This window comes from Melanostigma gelatinosum, assembly GCF_949748355.1.
Source record: "Melanostigma gelatinosum genome assembly, chromosome: 20".
Taxonomy (NCBI): Eukaryota; Metazoa; Chordata; class Actinopteri; order Perciformes; family Zoarcidae; genus Melanostigma; species Melanostigma gelatinosum.
Window position 1 is genome coordinate 14,709,881 of NC_136653.1, and position 15,941 is coordinate 14,725,821.

The 15,941-nt window shown below is 43.7% G+C and overlaps 2 protein-coding genes across 2 annotated transcripts; both read right to left on the reverse strand.

The window, feature by feature from the left end:
* Window positions 1–54: 54 nt before the first annotated feature.
* On the reverse strand, window positions 55–4,542 carry cpb1 (carboxypeptidase B1 (tissue); the record flags this gene model as incomplete). The annotated part of the gene is made up of 11 exons (XM_079291795.1): window positions 55–242; window positions 561–645; window positions 1,542–1,744; window positions 2,253–2,343; window positions 2,459–2,569; window positions 2,657–2,761; window positions 2,869–2,970; window positions 3,058–3,157; window positions 3,249–3,373; window positions 3,719–3,794; window positions 4,478–4,542. The coding sequence occupies 11 exons, from the start codon at window positions 4,540–4,542 to the stop codon at window positions 55–57; spliced, it is 1,251 nt and encodes a 416-aa protein (XP_079147921.1).
* Window positions 4,543–5,262: 720 nt separating this feature from the next.
* On the reverse strand, window positions 5,263–11,500 carry agtr1b (angiotensin II receptor, type 1b). The gene is made up of 2 exons (XM_079292598.1): window positions 11,401–11,500; window positions 5,263–7,348 (listed from the first exon to the last, which is right to left on the reverse strand). The coding sequence occupies exon 2, from the start codon at window positions 7,239–7,241 to the stop codon at window positions 6,150–6,152; it is 1,092 nt and encodes a 363-aa protein (XP_079148724.1). The 5' UTR covers window positions 7,242–7,348; window positions 11,401–11,500; the 3' UTR covers window positions 5,263–6,149.
* Window positions 11,501–15,941: the final 4,441 nt, after the last annotated feature.

The following is a 15,941-nucleotide window of genomic DNA, read 5'->3' on the forward strand; positions in this document are numbered from 1 at the left end:
CTGGGGGCTGGTACAGAGGAGCCGAGTTGGCAGGGGTCCTGGCAGTCTCATTCTTTAATAGAGGTTCTTCTGCACGTAGGCGGCGATGTACTTGACGGCCAGCATGGTCTCCTCGCATGTGGGCCTGATCTGAGACTCGGGCAGCAGGAAGCCATAACGACCAGTGTCGCGCAACTCGAAGGTGTAGGAATACTTCACTCCCAGGTCGTAGGCCCAGTCATCAGAGCCTCCAGCTGCGGGGTCTGAAGGCAGATAAGGAGGGGGGGGGGGGGATATTCAGAGCGGGATACGCTGATGACCTGGAACATCCTGGATGTGTTTTTATACAAATACTGCTTTCAGGGGCCCAAAGAATCCTCTGTGTGCTAGAAATAGCTTTGTCTCATCATAGGCGACACGCTTTTGTTGCCTCTGAGGCCATATCTTTCAAAAAGAGGTTTGTGCATCGCAAACACATCATAATGCATGTCATTATAGGCGTGAAATAGAATATCAAGGTCCCTCTAATACACTATTTCCCCCACGGAGACCAATGCAGCTGCAGTATTTGCTGTACTTACAGATGGTTGCAGCACCAGGTCCACTGGTGTAGCGAGTACCGTACAGACTACGCAGAGCAGCAGAGGCTCCCTCAGCAACCTTCAGCTGTACGATGTCGAGAAGAAACAAAGGTCAGAAGTGTTAAAAGGACCAATCAGATGTTTTTTTACAAAGTACAGATATATTCACATGCTTATTCAATAGACAATCGGACGACATAGAAAATCTCTCTCTCTAAAGTTAGCTAACATTAGCCACCGTAGGCTTCTGGTCACACCAGACCAAGTAAGGTTGTATCAGCAAAACACCTGACTTTAATACAAATGGGCAACACTTTGTTTGTATTCTTTAACTCCTGAATTAAGGGATAATTGTGCCGCTAATTCTTTAGAAAGTTAAATCGTCTGGTTTCAAAGTGAAAAGAGTGTCTAATAAAGGAACAATACTCCAACTTTACAAATCCAGCTTGTTGTAAGAAAAGCAAATATATGTTGTTTTTTCCGTGCAGCATTTTTTCGCTGATATTACAGAAAACAGTAAAAAGCTTAAGTGAGTTCCAACAGGAAATGAAATCCCCAGACTAATGCACAAGCAGGAAATTATATTTCGAACAGAACAGATGAGTTATGACAGATCCCCGGAGTTCTTTCGTTCTAGAAAGTGTCAGAAGAGAGCTTAAATTACGAGCCTCAGTTCGTGTGAGAGCTGGAGCAGGGCTGTGAGTGTTAACTGTACACCCCGGTGGGAGGGAAAAGAGCCATGAGAGTGAGGGAGTAGATGATTTCAAGCAGGCAAGTGTGGCCTTTAGATAAGACTTTGCTGAATTCTTACTTGAACTTTTTTTCTAAATGTGCTGTCAATACAATAAACCATCGACTGACACTTCTTTTACCTTTGATACTTGTATGATAATCATTATGAAGCATGTCAGTCAATAAAATCTCTGTGCTTATTCAGCGGTATGTCCATGACGCTATTCATGGCAGATAGTGATGACTTACCAGCTCACTGTGGTCCGCAGCCAGCTGGAAGGTGTAGGAATAGGGGAAGAGCAGCAGCTGGGAGTAGGAGTGGATGGTGAGGTAGGCCTTGAGGACGGACTTGTTCCTGCGGATGAAGTCGGCAACGTTCTTGACCTCGATCTCAGACTCAGGTTTGGAGCCGCAGAAGGTTTCGCTGCAGGGGTTGCTGGAGGCTCCAATGGCTGAAAAGAAAATCAGATTTCTTTTTTACTTCTTCAAATGCATCGTGACCGGGCTTAAAGTCATTCTGTTCACTTGAGGAGTACTATGCAGCCTGTGAAAACCATTGTAGAAGGTCTTATACGGCTCAGGGGGGAGTTTGGGAAAATGATCCTGAGGATGTCATCGTGATGTCATAAGGTGACACCTCTTTCAGGATGAGACCACACATTTACAACACATCTTTGAATTGCTTTGTAGCCTTACGTTACACAATTTGGATTTGAAAGATGTGGATATTTTCAACAAATGATGGTACCAATTTGCATGATGGGAAATGTTGCATTCAAGGTTATTGGGGTGTGTCTTAAATGAAAACTAAAAGTCAAAATATCTCGGCCTCTGCTGCAAAGACTTTTGTCATTAAAAAAAACAAATTTCATATTTATACCCCTTCTTTACGGAAGTGCAATATAAAATAGCTTGAGTACCCCTTTAAGACATATAAACATGTATATGTGTTGCACTTACTGCACCAGCCGGCGTTGAAGTTCCTGTTGGGATCGGCACCAATGCAGTTGGATCCAGAATTCCTGGAGCGAGTCTTCCTCCACATCCTGCTCTAAAGTCCCCCAGTGGACAAAATAAACACGTGAGACATGCATTTAACAAATCAACGAACTCTTTAAGATAAACAAGACAGCACGGCCTCCGTCAGATTCGAAGATGGAACGTACACTCTTGTGGGTGTAGTCGTAGCCATCGATGTTAAAGACGGGCAGAACAAAGACGTCCATCTGGTTGAGCAGGCTGGTCATCTGAGAATCACTGCCATAGGTGGACAGAGCCTGAGGAAGATTGGGAAATGAATCTGTGCCGTTAACAGGGGAAGTCTTTGTATAAATGCTTGCCATGCCTATCCAGGTGTCTTATACCTCTTTGACAAACCACTGGCAGAAAGCAGGAGAGATCCACTCCCTCGCGTGGATACCACAATCCATGAAGATAGCGGGTTTGGTGGAGCTGGACTTCTTACCGAGCTGTGGTTGTTCAAAGTAATCATAAAACATTTAGATGTAAATCGGTGGTGTACATTCATCCGGAACTTTTCAACACGAGGGACTGATACAGCAGATAAGTCTTGTACCTTCAGGACAGTCATGGGGCGTCCCTCATAGGTGTTTCCAATCACCTGCTTGCTGATCAGATCAGAATTGGAGGAGGAAACAGAGTTAATCCAGGACTGGACCTGAAATTGAAGGAGTGGAAAATAAGAACAGGAAATAACAGTTGGGTCAGGGTAGAGGTTGTGACTGATGATCTTTTTTCCTCTTACATTGTCCCAGTTGTTGTACTTGGTGTAGCTGTGGGCTCTGGCAGAATGCTTGTTGTCAGCCTCGGCATCAACAGCAGACTGCATATCCTCAATCAGGACCCTGAAGAGGAATTCATAAAAAAGTCTTTAAACATCACATGTAAAAAAAAAAATTGGAAATCAGATTTTTGCATCTTTGTCTCGTGACCTACTCATGCGCCATGTCATTCTGCTGCAGGATGGTGTACACCATATCCAGGTACATGGCAGGCACACGGATGTCCACGTCAATGTCGATGGTCACCAGCTCAGCGCTCTCGGGCCTCCAGAAGTCGACCTGCAGATGGCGCCAAAGTCAAACACTTGAGCATGTAGAGATATTCAGACGTGAAATCCAAATTCAAGCCTCTCATTTTGACAAACTGTGACGAGCTGAAAGACATTCTTATTGTGAAGGGAATATGACACGCCAAAAATCCAGCAACATAGACAGTAATTTGATACAAGCATTTAAAAAATTCGATATGCAATTCGATATGATTTGCATATTTGAACAGGTATTCAGTGAATTGACTAAAGAAGTAGGTCCTGTCCAACCTCTTCCACCATCAGCAAACGAATGAAATCCCCGTAGTGAGTACAGATAGGATTATAAGGTCAGTAAGAAAAAGCAGAAAGTTACCTCGATGCTCTTAGCCAGTTGCTTAATGAGAGTCACATGCTCATCAAGCACAGGCTTCAGACGGAAGACTTTCTCTCTAGAAAAAAAACAAAAAAGATTGTTCACAAATACAGTACAATAGCCACAGTTCTCTGGTTGAAATGATATATTATATATATATTCTATGGGCCGTCTCTTGACCACAGTCAAATAATACTCTCGCTCTACTCTACTCTAGCTTGTGTGCTGCTGGCCTTTCACAAGTAATGAAGTAAGTGATTGAATAGTGTGTTATTCAATTTATAGCTGTTATTTCTTATATACATGTTCGATTCCACTTGTCAAATCATGGCACTAAACATACATTTAATAGCATGTGCATCAAGCTAAAGTGGTCCAATGGTTTTGGGGGCCTGTAGTTGAAGTTGAAGGGTTACTGGTTTGTACAATGCTGCTGTTTAATACATTTGAAACACTAATAATAACACGAACAAATTGCCACACTTATTAAAATTGACATATTGATGGCATAATTACATTGAACCATATTGTGACCTAAAGCCTACAGTACTCTCTTGGTCCACAAGTTAACATTCGCTAATATCACCCTATAATACATGCAGACAGGTCAAGAGTCATTGCACAGTATGTCATCATTCTCGCTTCATGAAAAGTCATGATTAGCGCTGCAATTCATACATTTTTTTATAGCAATAGTGCAACTCACATAACTCATAAAATATAATGTATTTTTTTCTTCATCAGAGACTAAAGATTTACCCCTCGAAGCGAGTGATGTCAGCCAGGGCAACAGCCACCAATCCGAGAAGCAGGAGGACCTTCATGCTGTCAGTGAGGCTGGACACAGCGCGTGACAGCATTTATAACCTTGACCTGCCGCCCGTCCACCAATCCCCTTCTGTGATAGAGCAGCGTGTCACACATGTGACGACCCTCTCTGCCCCGTCTGCCTGTTGCCTGGTTGTTTGTCTGCTTGCCTTGCAGGTGTGGAGGTGGGTGTGGCAGAGGGTCTTCAGGCAGAGTGGAAACACCTCAGCCCATGAACAACACTGGCCCTGTGTGCCTTTTTTGTCATGTTTGTGGCACACATCCTTCCAAAAAGCTATTTATTTTAGGGTGCTACGTGGAGGAACAGGGGCCGATCTGATCTGGTCAATGATTCATAGATGATGGAGGTGCTTCAGCAAGTTTTGAGCCAAGATCAATTGATTTACATTGATATTTAAAAATAAAATCATGTTAATAATACACATATGCTGATACAGTGTATATAATCCAGCTCCTCTTGAATAATTTAATATATACAGTTACAGTCAAAGACTTTTAATTAATTATAATAATTTGCCAAAAGAGACAAAACGCACCTTAAACAGTTAAAGATGAATTTAAATATTTTAATTAATAATTTAAAAAACTATTGTGACAGTATCAATATTGTGAATTATTTTGGTCGTGATAATCATGGAGTGAAAATCAGATATTGTGACAGCTCTATTATGTGGTGATAAAAAAATCGACTTCGTACTGTGTATTTTTACATTTTATTCATATTTTCACATATTCACAACCTGTACACTTACAGAGTATAGGAAAAAACTAAATCTATCAACATGTTTAAATATCACAAAGAAAACAACCAGAGATATTGACAATGATCACCCCGGAGTGTTGGTGTAGTGCTCTTATTGATACAGCATGTTACTCCCAGACTCGGTAACATTTCATCATTTCAATGTTATGATGCAAACACGTAACCACAAACAGCATATACAGGCACTAGTTATCACAGTCAAATATGTTACCAACTGATATAAACATACATCACATTTTTGCTACACTTTACCAATTGTTCCATGTGTACAGCTGCTGGCATGTGTCGATTATGATTTTTATTTTTTTTTGTTTTTAGCTTTGGCATCTTTGCTGAGCACTTGATCACTGTTCCAACTGAAAGACCTACTGAGCACACAGAATGCTTCTCACAGGACAATATATTACTGCACTGTGTCCTTTAGGCACCAAAGCGACAAAACCCTGCGGGATATGCATATCTCATGTAAATAATGGGATAAGTGATCTGTAGGTATATAGTAATATATAGTAAATTTGACATAGTAAATTCCTGGATTATTTAAAAACACAGATGTCAGTGACACTGACTTTAATTTAAAAGAGAAGAAACATTTGCCTGCATGCATGTTACAAGTATGAGCATCGTGTGACATGTAATAGTTTTTGAGTAGCATTGTACAAGGTGGATTTATTTTGGACTTACTTACAGAAGGACGTGAATACGTTTCAACCATTCTGCGTGTTTCAGTGCTTTGCAATACAGTTGGGGTTTTAAAAGCATGGAATGTCTCCATCCCCAGCCCCTTAACCACAGGCCCAAAGAGCGGGGAGAGTAAACGTGCACTCTTTTTCTTCCTTGTCACTTAACGTCAGAAGAGGCCTTGCTTTTGGCTGTGAGGCTCAGTGCCTCAGAGGCACGAAAAGAGAGGGCGCTCATCCTGGAGCTGATGCTCGGGTGAGACACTCTAACTCCATCTGGAGAGCAGCGCAACAGTCGCAGCAGGTTTTTGCGAAAGTTGTTCCCGACAAAGCCGTACACGAGAGGGTTGACGCAGCTGTTGAAGTAGGCAATACAGATAGTGAAGGGCATGGCGGTGTCGATGATTTCTTTGATGGCACAGTGCTTTTCGAGCGACGGCTGGGTGAGCATATCCATCAAGTGGAACACCTGATGGGGCACCCAGCACAGGAAGAAGGCCAGGACAGCTGCTGCAAGCATGCGCAGCACCTCGTCATCCCGTGAGCGGGAGCTTTTCTGGATGTGCCTCGCCCCCACCAGTGCACGTCCAATGAGGCAGTAACAGGTGATGATGATGACAAAGGGCACCAGGAAGCCGAGCAGGCTTTTCATCAGGCTGATGGCCAGCAGGAACTCTTTCGTAATAATGGGATTTTCAATGGTCGGGTGAAGAGTGCCACACAACACTGTAGTGGAGTTTTTGATGTTGTGGACATCCCTGCTCATTGCTGAGGGCACACTAAGCACAAAGGCAAAAAGCCAGATCACCACACAGGTGATACGTGCGTACAGCACAGTGCGTAACCTGCGTGCTCGCATTGGGTGGACGATGGCAAGATAACGGTCAATGCTGAGTGCTGTGAGGAAGAAGATGCTGGTGTAGAGGTTAAAAATCACCAGCAATGCACTGGCCTTGCACAGGAATCCTCCAAAGGGCCAGTGATAGCCTGTGGCAGTGAAGATGGCCCACATGGGCAGAGTGATGAGGAAGGTGAGGTCAGAAACAGCAAGATTGAGCACAAATATATGCGCCACCGTCTTGAGCTTCATGTAGCAGTAGATCACAGCCACTACCATACTGTTTCCAACAATGCCGATGACAAAGATACAGCCGTAGACGATGGGTACCAGGGTGAAGATGAATTCATGGCTTCCAGACATGCCACACGTCAGAGCTATCCCGTCGGTCGCTCCTGTCGTTACGTTCTGCATTTTCCCTTTTTTAGTGCCAGATTCTGGGACTTTTAAACTGGGGGCCCTGTCAGCAGGGTGCGTCTGTGGTGACTGATACGGGCCTTGGGCGAGGGCCTCAGCGAGTCCTATAAAAGAAAGACAACACAAATGTCACAGGCAGTCTACGGGAAGAGCCATCATTACCGCCGGCATGGCCCATAAACGCAAATCCACACGAGCACCAATGAAAGCGCTCACCCTACACCAGCTCATTAAAGACCTGCACATTAAAGCCATCCTGACACTTTATGTTATTTCTGTAAAATAAGAAGCCATGAAAAACAGATGTTGTATGTTACTCAATATTCCAAAAATGCCCTTTGAAACATCATTATTCAAACAGTCTGCATTCCCCCTTCTCATTCAATTAAATCGTCTCTCGGCTAATGAACGGCAACAGTAAAACAGTGCAGTGTTTATCAAATGGTCTGTCCATCTGGGTGGACTGTCAGCACCCGGAAGGAGAACATTTATGCCTTGTGTTACGACCTTTGTTAATGAAGACTGCATGGCAAAGTGCGAGCTGGGATAACAACACCATTAAACACTGAGGTACTCAGGGAACAGAAAGGGGAGAGAAAGAGAGGGCTGAGTCTCCATTCGCCGTAAAAGACATGTCACGTTTCAAACCCTTGGTGTGCTGAGATACGTTGTACCCAGCATGAGAACTTCGAATCAGCACACACCTAAACAAACAGGACAGCGGGGATTCGGCTCCGTGGAAACTTTGCTCTGTGAGAAAATCAAACCTGCGTGCAGCGGAAAAGTTTGCCTCGGGGCTAGTTATTGCTTCATTTGTAGCAGCAGAATGTGAAATGGGAATATAAAACAAATTCTCCTCTTTGTTGAGAGTCTTTGTGTTTAATAGAATGGCTTCGTGAGTGTCATTAGAGGGGCTAATGTAATCATATTAGCATAAGCCTCATATATTCTATTACTATAGCTGCAAAGATAGTTTCTGTTACTAATTGCATGAACATGACAACATGTTTGTGGTTGCATTAAAACCACACAGATGCCAGGGGGAAACGTGCTCTGATATCGGAGCTCAGAAAGTGAGCAGATAGCACACCGATAATGAAACCACTATGTTGTGTTTTTTAGAATATAAAGTTGATTATTTTGTACAATACAGATTAAAAGAAATGTGCTGCCACAATAAAAAAAATGTAAATCCTTCGATTACCAGGTCCACTAAACTAAGCAGGCGTTTTGCCACAAGATGGCATTCTAGCCTCAAGATTTTACTCTTCCCACCTCACAGCTGACACAGTACTGTGATATCATGTCTTATGGTACATCTGAAGAAAATTGAAAGTTTCCTTTTGCATGAATCCAGTTGCTGCCATTTGCTGTTAGCCCGAACAGTAGAACTATTTTATCTCCCAGTCAAATATCTCCTCATTTTCCATTTTCCACTGGGATTCAGGGGATGAATTTTTGGAAAGAAATCCCATGTGTGCACTCAAGCAACTACTGTATTAGTTGCAGATGTGGGGATTGTTGACTGTGGAAGATGTGTGGGTGCCAAGGGCCACAGAATAATGAGATATCTCTGCGGAGTCGTTGGTAGGGTGAAGCCCCGACACAGATGTCATTGCTTGGATTTACAGTGCATGTGTCTTCTTATTATGATTAATATAGTGGGCGGCTTTCAATTTAAACTACACTGAAGTGAGTGACAAAACACATATCAGTTTCACAGTTTAGGGATTTGAAAGAGATTTTCTTACGAGATGATTTCTGATGACCGCAAATGGAAATATGGGGGGAAATGGACACCACATGCCTTTTACCATTGTTGGCTGGCATTTTAACCGGCTGTATTTTTCCATGAGGTAGATGCTCAAGGCGAGGGGACGCGTGTGGGGAGTGAATATAAACAAGGCTGAAAGTTATTGCTGCCTATATATGTACGTGAGCCATATAATAAAGGCGAGGTGGCACGGACAGAAGGTGACTCGGAAGCAGGTGATTTAGTGTGACCGTGTCCAGTGAGTGAGCTCGGGAGTTAGATGGCACATTACTGAATGACAGCCATAAACCCCGGGTGACCACAGACAGGAAGGTAAACACCCACTTCACAAGGTCCACGAGCAAGCTGCATCCTCTCGGACGACACAATGGTCTGCGAGGCGCTGGTTGCAAACACACAGCTGCTTACAATGAATGCTAAAATCAGGAATAGGAGTTTGGGGACATTTCTGCCCCCCAGTGTAATGGCCGACTCCTGAATGTCGCCGTAGTGACAACATTCCATTTCTAATCCTATTCTGGGATATGTGAATGCGGCCCCTTACTGGGATCATGGGAATTTCATAAAAAGCTAAACCGAGGAAAATTAAAATCACAGTTGCGTTAGTCCGCATACGGATAGAATCGTGGTTCCCATCAACAGAGCGATCTGAGGCTGCTCTGACATGAGCACCACCATCTGGCTGCCCATAGAGAGACACACTAAAATGTTCGGTTGATGGAGTTAATGATTTATACCGGCCCATTATGAAGTGGGGCTCGTCTTACTGGGAGCACACCACCTCAGCCACCCGCCTCGTGATCATCCTCTCGATTAGGCCTCGTTTCAGGCCTTGTAGAGTAATAATACGGGTGTTTAAAACCTGGACATAGCCTCCTGCAACTCATTTCCTCCTCCGGCTCAACTTACAGGGGTCTCACTTCAGCTGAAGAGGTTTTGAAGGAGGAAACTTGATAAAGAGCAAACTCATTGACTTCTAAAGTAACTCTTAAATGTTAAGTTTGTTGGTTGATTGCAGTCAACATAAATAAACTGCTACAAACCAGCACACTTCTCCATTTCAAATGTTTGCATCTTATATATCTGTGTTCAAAGAGAGAAAGAACAGAAGATTTTGATAAAGCGTGTGTGTGTGTGTGTGTGTGTGTGTGTGTGTGTGTGTGTGTGTGTGTGTGTGTGTGTGTGTGTGTGTGTGTGTGAGTGATCGTGTCCATGAACTAAATTAAGACTGGGCTTCTGCTTGCCAGAGACGGGCTAATGGAAATATTGGCTTCAGAGACCATGTCTGCATTTTTTTGTTTACAAAACTGCACTTTCATGTGACTTGCACAATTACACAGCGCAGACTTCAGCCTGCAAAGCTTCCCTTCATTTCCTGTATGTGCTTTATGAAATATGCTGCTGACACTTTTGATTACAATAACATCACACATTATGAATCCTTTTCCCTCCAAATTATTTTAAATCATTGAGATAGTTTGTAGAACCTGAAATCATATCAAATAACAGTGTCTGGCTCTCCAGAGTGGAGTTTGTCTCCAGCATAGAAACATCAGGCGGGAAACTAAGCACCTATAAAGTGAAACCCATACAAAGCTCTTGGTTAAAGAGCGTGATGTTGAGCAGCCTTCACTCTGAAGCCACAACTTCTTTTCCTCATGTTCATTCAATCCCTTCATAGACCTGTCTCTCTCACTGACAGGGCTAAAATTAAATGTCACCTGTTCTTCTCTTCTTTCCCTCAGTTACCGCTCCCCACCATTCCACGTACAGCCACCCTGATTTCCTCACCATTTCCTCTCTTGCCTGCCTTATTCTTTATATAATTAGGACTTTCAGGGAGCGCAGAGCTACTGTTTATCAGGAAGTGGATCCAAAGCTCTATGGGGAAATGAGACAATGTAAACTTTACCATAGACTCCATCCTTTTCTGCGTAACGTTTGCAGAATGCAGTTCTGGATTCTTCCCATCTCAACCACACAGCTACAGTGGGTTTGTTTTAAAGGCTCTGCCCACACAGGACTTTCACATGAACAACTTGAACAAACAGCAACAACAGGTGGCAACGATAAAGTCAGTGAATACATCGAATTGGTCTTTTTGTTCTTTGCATTCGCTACACGTGCGTGTTCCCAAGGTAATGTCAGCGATTTTAAGCAAAGGGATTATGAGATAAATATTTACAGACTCCGAAAACTTTTTGCGCTGGTGTTGGGACATTAAAATCGCCTTAAAGCAGTCGCACTTAAAATATGCTCATCCAATGAGAGAGGCTTTTACAGAAGTTACATTCAAAGAGTTTGTAGACTTTGACTGCCAAATATAGATTTTTACAAGTTGGTGAAACATCGTGTTGAAAGTGAGGTAATGCGAGCTCTTACCTGTGGTGCTGAATCAGGAGGCTGTTGATGCTTTCAGAGCAGGACAGACAGAGAGATAGAGAGACCACCTCAGTGTGCCAGTGGCTGCCTCTGATTTAACTTAAACTGGTGGAGCGAGACGAGCAGGAATACCATCTGACACACAAACACTCCCCCCTAGTCTCTCTCTCGCTCTCTCTCACACACACACACACACACACACACACACACACACACACACACACACACACACACACACAATGATGCAGTCAGCTACGTATTGTCCTTTTCCCCATTTCTCTCTATAGCCCTCAGCCTGCGCACACAAACAAACACACACAATAGACCCTCTCCTCCGCCTCCTCTCCTCCTCCCCCTCCTCTCCTCTTTCCCCCGCACTCCCCAAGCACCATCTCCCTCTCCTCTCTCTTAATGTCTGCTTTTAATCACTCGCTTTCTCTTTCATATGAAATTTATTGCTGCCTCTGACAGGTAGAGCTGATTAAAGCGTCAAATCTAGGCCTGTTGCATCTCTTTCGAGGGTGTTCAATTCAGCGTTACGGTTTAATTAACCAGACACACGGATGCACAGACAGCACTTTGTTTAATCTCACTTTAATATCTCAACCAAATTTCTTCTCCCACTAGTGCTCATCTTTCATCCCATGACGGCCCCCTGTCTATTGTCCTTCTCACAGCATGAAAGGAACGGTCAGGCTTTGCTTGTGATTGGACCTGTCGGCACACTGTATTAATAGCTGCCACAGGCTTGGATCAGCGTGTATTAGGGGCTGTAGGAGAGGTGGGATACAGGCGGGGAGGAGCTGGAGAGTTGGGTTACCGCTTGTCTTTCAGTCCTTGCTGGCCGTCCTAAAAACATTTCTCTTTTTCCAGCGCGGTGGATGCATTGATGGAGAGGTGGATGCATTGATGGAGTGTGTGAACGTATGTGCATGTCAGGGAGGCCGAGCTGACAACGCCCCATAATCTAGCTGGCTTTGCTGAGGCTATTTAAGTGTGACAAAGGCATTTGCTAATGAATGTGACTGGTGAAACTGTACGACAAAGAATAATTTCACACCGGATAAAAGAATTTGATCGATGCGAAAGGGAGGAATGTTAAGCCTGCACACTTTACGGTTGTGCAATCAAGCTGTAATGAGAAAGAATTTCTATTTTTGACTGCAGACATCCATCAGACACTCCCTGGCTCTAAAGATATCGGTCTCTCACTATTCTTCTGTTTCTCGAGGTCTTGACAGGTGTTGAGAAGTCACATCCTCACCTCTCCGCTTCAGTCCAAAGCCACGATCGCAACTGTCATGGAGATGGATAGTGATGGATGACTCTAAATCCCCTCAGTTTCAGTGTCTGCAGTGTTGACGGTGAAGAGAGCCGTCACCTGGGTAAAAGACAAACAAGGAAAGAAAGGAAAAACAAACACTTTGGGCTAAGTGGAGGTCCTGTTTGGTGGCTTTTGCTCAGTCAGGTGTGACCTACCGGTAGTCATTTGAAAAGGATTCACATTTACAAAGCTTTCTATGGCACACAGCATCACACAGGGTCAAAAGGCAACATGTACAAAGACCTGGAAAACTTTTTGAAAATTCATGACATGCACCAGAGGACTCTTCAGTCTTTATACCTGTAATTTCTCAGGAAGGGCACGTTGCAGAGACGAGGACAATCTCTCACTTCTGTCTGAAACACGGCAACAGAGACATTTACGCCTCCAGGGGTATTATGATCAAGCTCCATTATGTCTTCAATAACTGTGGTGATAAGAATCATCCATTAGGCAAATGGTATCTTATTGCGTATCCTGTCACAGCAATGAGCAACCGTACGGTATCGCCTGCGCCGTCTTGGTCTCGCTGTCACAAGGATTATCAACAATCTGTCTCTGACCCACGAGACCTCTCAGGAAGTGAGGAGAGAGTTATGCATCAAGCTCCGAATCTTCACTGCATTTTCCACAAAACAAATAATTCTCTAGCAGGGGACAGGATGTTGTTGCAACACCCCGCACCATAACGTTGATTTACAAGCAGAAAACAGATGTTGATTTAAAAATGGTTGGAGATCTGGGGGGGGGGGGGAGGAGATATGGCACTTTACCTTTTTAGAATAGATGGGAGGTGTTTATTTCAGGTCAGTTAGGGTGCAAAAGTAAAACTGCCTATTCTGGACATAAAAGCCGTGATTCACTCCAAAACAAACACATGCCTGATCATTTCAAGAGCCTCTCTAAGTTCACGTTGCAACACTTAGGAACCTGATGCAACCAAAATCAGAGGAATATGGTAATTTATCATCTATTGGGTAATACACACTTCTCTGTGAGTAAGAACAAAAATGACATGGCCTCATCTCAACTGCTCCAATACCCTGGAGGTGTGATAGTGGGCGATGCTTTTGCTAATCAAATGATTCTAACAGGATAAGCTGTGTTAGCACTTAAGCTGTTGTAGAATAGATTGATTGAGGTAATTACTGGTAGCACAGAGCACTGCGGGTAACGACGGACCTTTTACACCGGAGCAACACAGGCACTAAAATGCCAAACCACCACACAGCCACCTGCCGAAGAAATACAATAACCTGTGAGATCTGGAGACCTCAGGATTTACCGTAAACTGCTGACCTGAATGGATTGACAAGAAGCTGAGTCATCTCTCATACCCGTATAAATATATCCGACACGTTGCTGTGCGGTTTCCATCAAAACCCTCATGTGAATTGATTGCATTTTAAATAGTGTCAAGGGGCAAATAAAATGAACAAGAACATGAACTTCATGTTTCTTTTCTCAAACATTAATTATTAGTTTCTTTAAATAAAAAAAAAAAGTTAAACTTTGCCAAACTTCTTGCACAAGACGTATAAAACAATGACTATTAGAGCAAGACAGGCTGACATGTTGTTTTAATGAGCATCATAATTTTTCTTTTCAAAAGTCTGTTTCAGCTTGAACTTTCCTTTTGTAAAGCCTCACTATGAAAACCGTTGCCTCATCGGTCCCAAATGACTGGTATTCATGAACCGGTTTCACAACGGCAGACATTTGGACTTGCCGTTGCAGGAAAAGCACAGGTGGAACCAATAACATGAAGGATGTGTATGTTCCAGCGATCACTGCAATGCAACGCAACAATTAATAATGTGATTAGAGACGCCTGTGTTTGCCAGGTCAGAACGTTTGTTGTGAAAAGGGTCAGTTCAACTTTACCTTTTAAGGTATTGCGAGGGGTTTTGACTCTGACATGAATGTGGTACAAAAGGCACAATCTGGGGCTAGGTGAGCAATAATGCCAAACTGCGAAAAAAGTTGGAAAATAATGCAGTGAAGCTAGGTTAGGCTTAATACTAGCATCACTGCGTCTGTCACAAATGACACACAATTTGCTGCAACATTACTTTCCGCCCCCCGTTCTTGTATTGGCACTAATGTGAAACAATGATGCCAACTCTGCCCCCAAAAAGCGCCAAGAACACTTGGGCTTCAATGAAAATAGGGTTAGGGTTAACCCCTAACCCTAACCCACGGTTGGGGCCACCCACTTTGAGCTTAACAACGGCTCTTGTCACCTATGAGTGACTATTTCCATATTTGATACAGTCTATGAGTTTGCCGTTGCCATATTCATCCACTACTTAGATAAGTCCTGTTGTGTGGTTGAAACATCTGCTACTCAGCAACACCCATGTCCTTATATCATGACCGTCATAAGATAAATAGAGCCTGTGTGCTCCATCTCTATTCCCACTGGTTTGCTCTGCTGATTTGTTGCTCACTCTGTTTTGAAAGTCCCTGCTGTAGCTGCCATTGCTGTTCACATATATGCTGCCCTTCAGTTCACACGCTCCATCTCCAGCACAGCATCCACATGTTGACTGGGTCTCAGTTCTCCCGTGAGGAGGAAAGTTTATTGTCATTTGCTCGCCTCTCTTCCTGCTGCTGAACTTGGTGAGCGCTTGCCGTGAGTGATAAGGTCAGAGTCTAGATGCCTAATATGAACTCTGTGTGTATGTCAGGTGATAAATCAGTCTCATGTCAGTTGGCGAACTGAACCACCCTCATCTGCCATTGCAATGGCCTGACACCATGATATATATGCAGTGAAGAATGCAGGACATTATGTTGTCATACATGTCAGTCATGTGTGGACAGATTCTTGCAAACCACAAAGAAAATGATGTTATTGAGGAAAAGATATTCTTTATCAGCTGCAACAGCAATGCTGGTATTGTTTTCACATCATGAGTCTGTGTGTGGAACTACCACAGGGCACTTTGCCACTTTTCTGTCTGTGGACACAATTAGTCACCAAGATAGTTGAGATCAAGATGATGGGCGAGTTTAAAGACGGGTGGGGTTTGAGCAAGGAGGCTGAAGGTGCCACTGTTCATACTTTACGCCCCTGGCCTGGTTTAGCGTCACGAAAGTAGTTCAGTTTAAAATGAAATGTGAGTTTGAAGATGGGTGCGGTCGGAGCAAAGGCGGCGGAAGTACAGGGGGATATGAAGTGTGGAAGGGGCCATTTGCATCCCCAAATTTACGC

Bases quoted from the DNA above. Each gene is read 5' to 3' on its own strand.
- agtr1b (XM_079292598.1), bottom strand. From the start codon at position 7,241: ATGCAGAACGTAACGACAGGAGCGACCGACGGGATAGCTCTGACGTGT.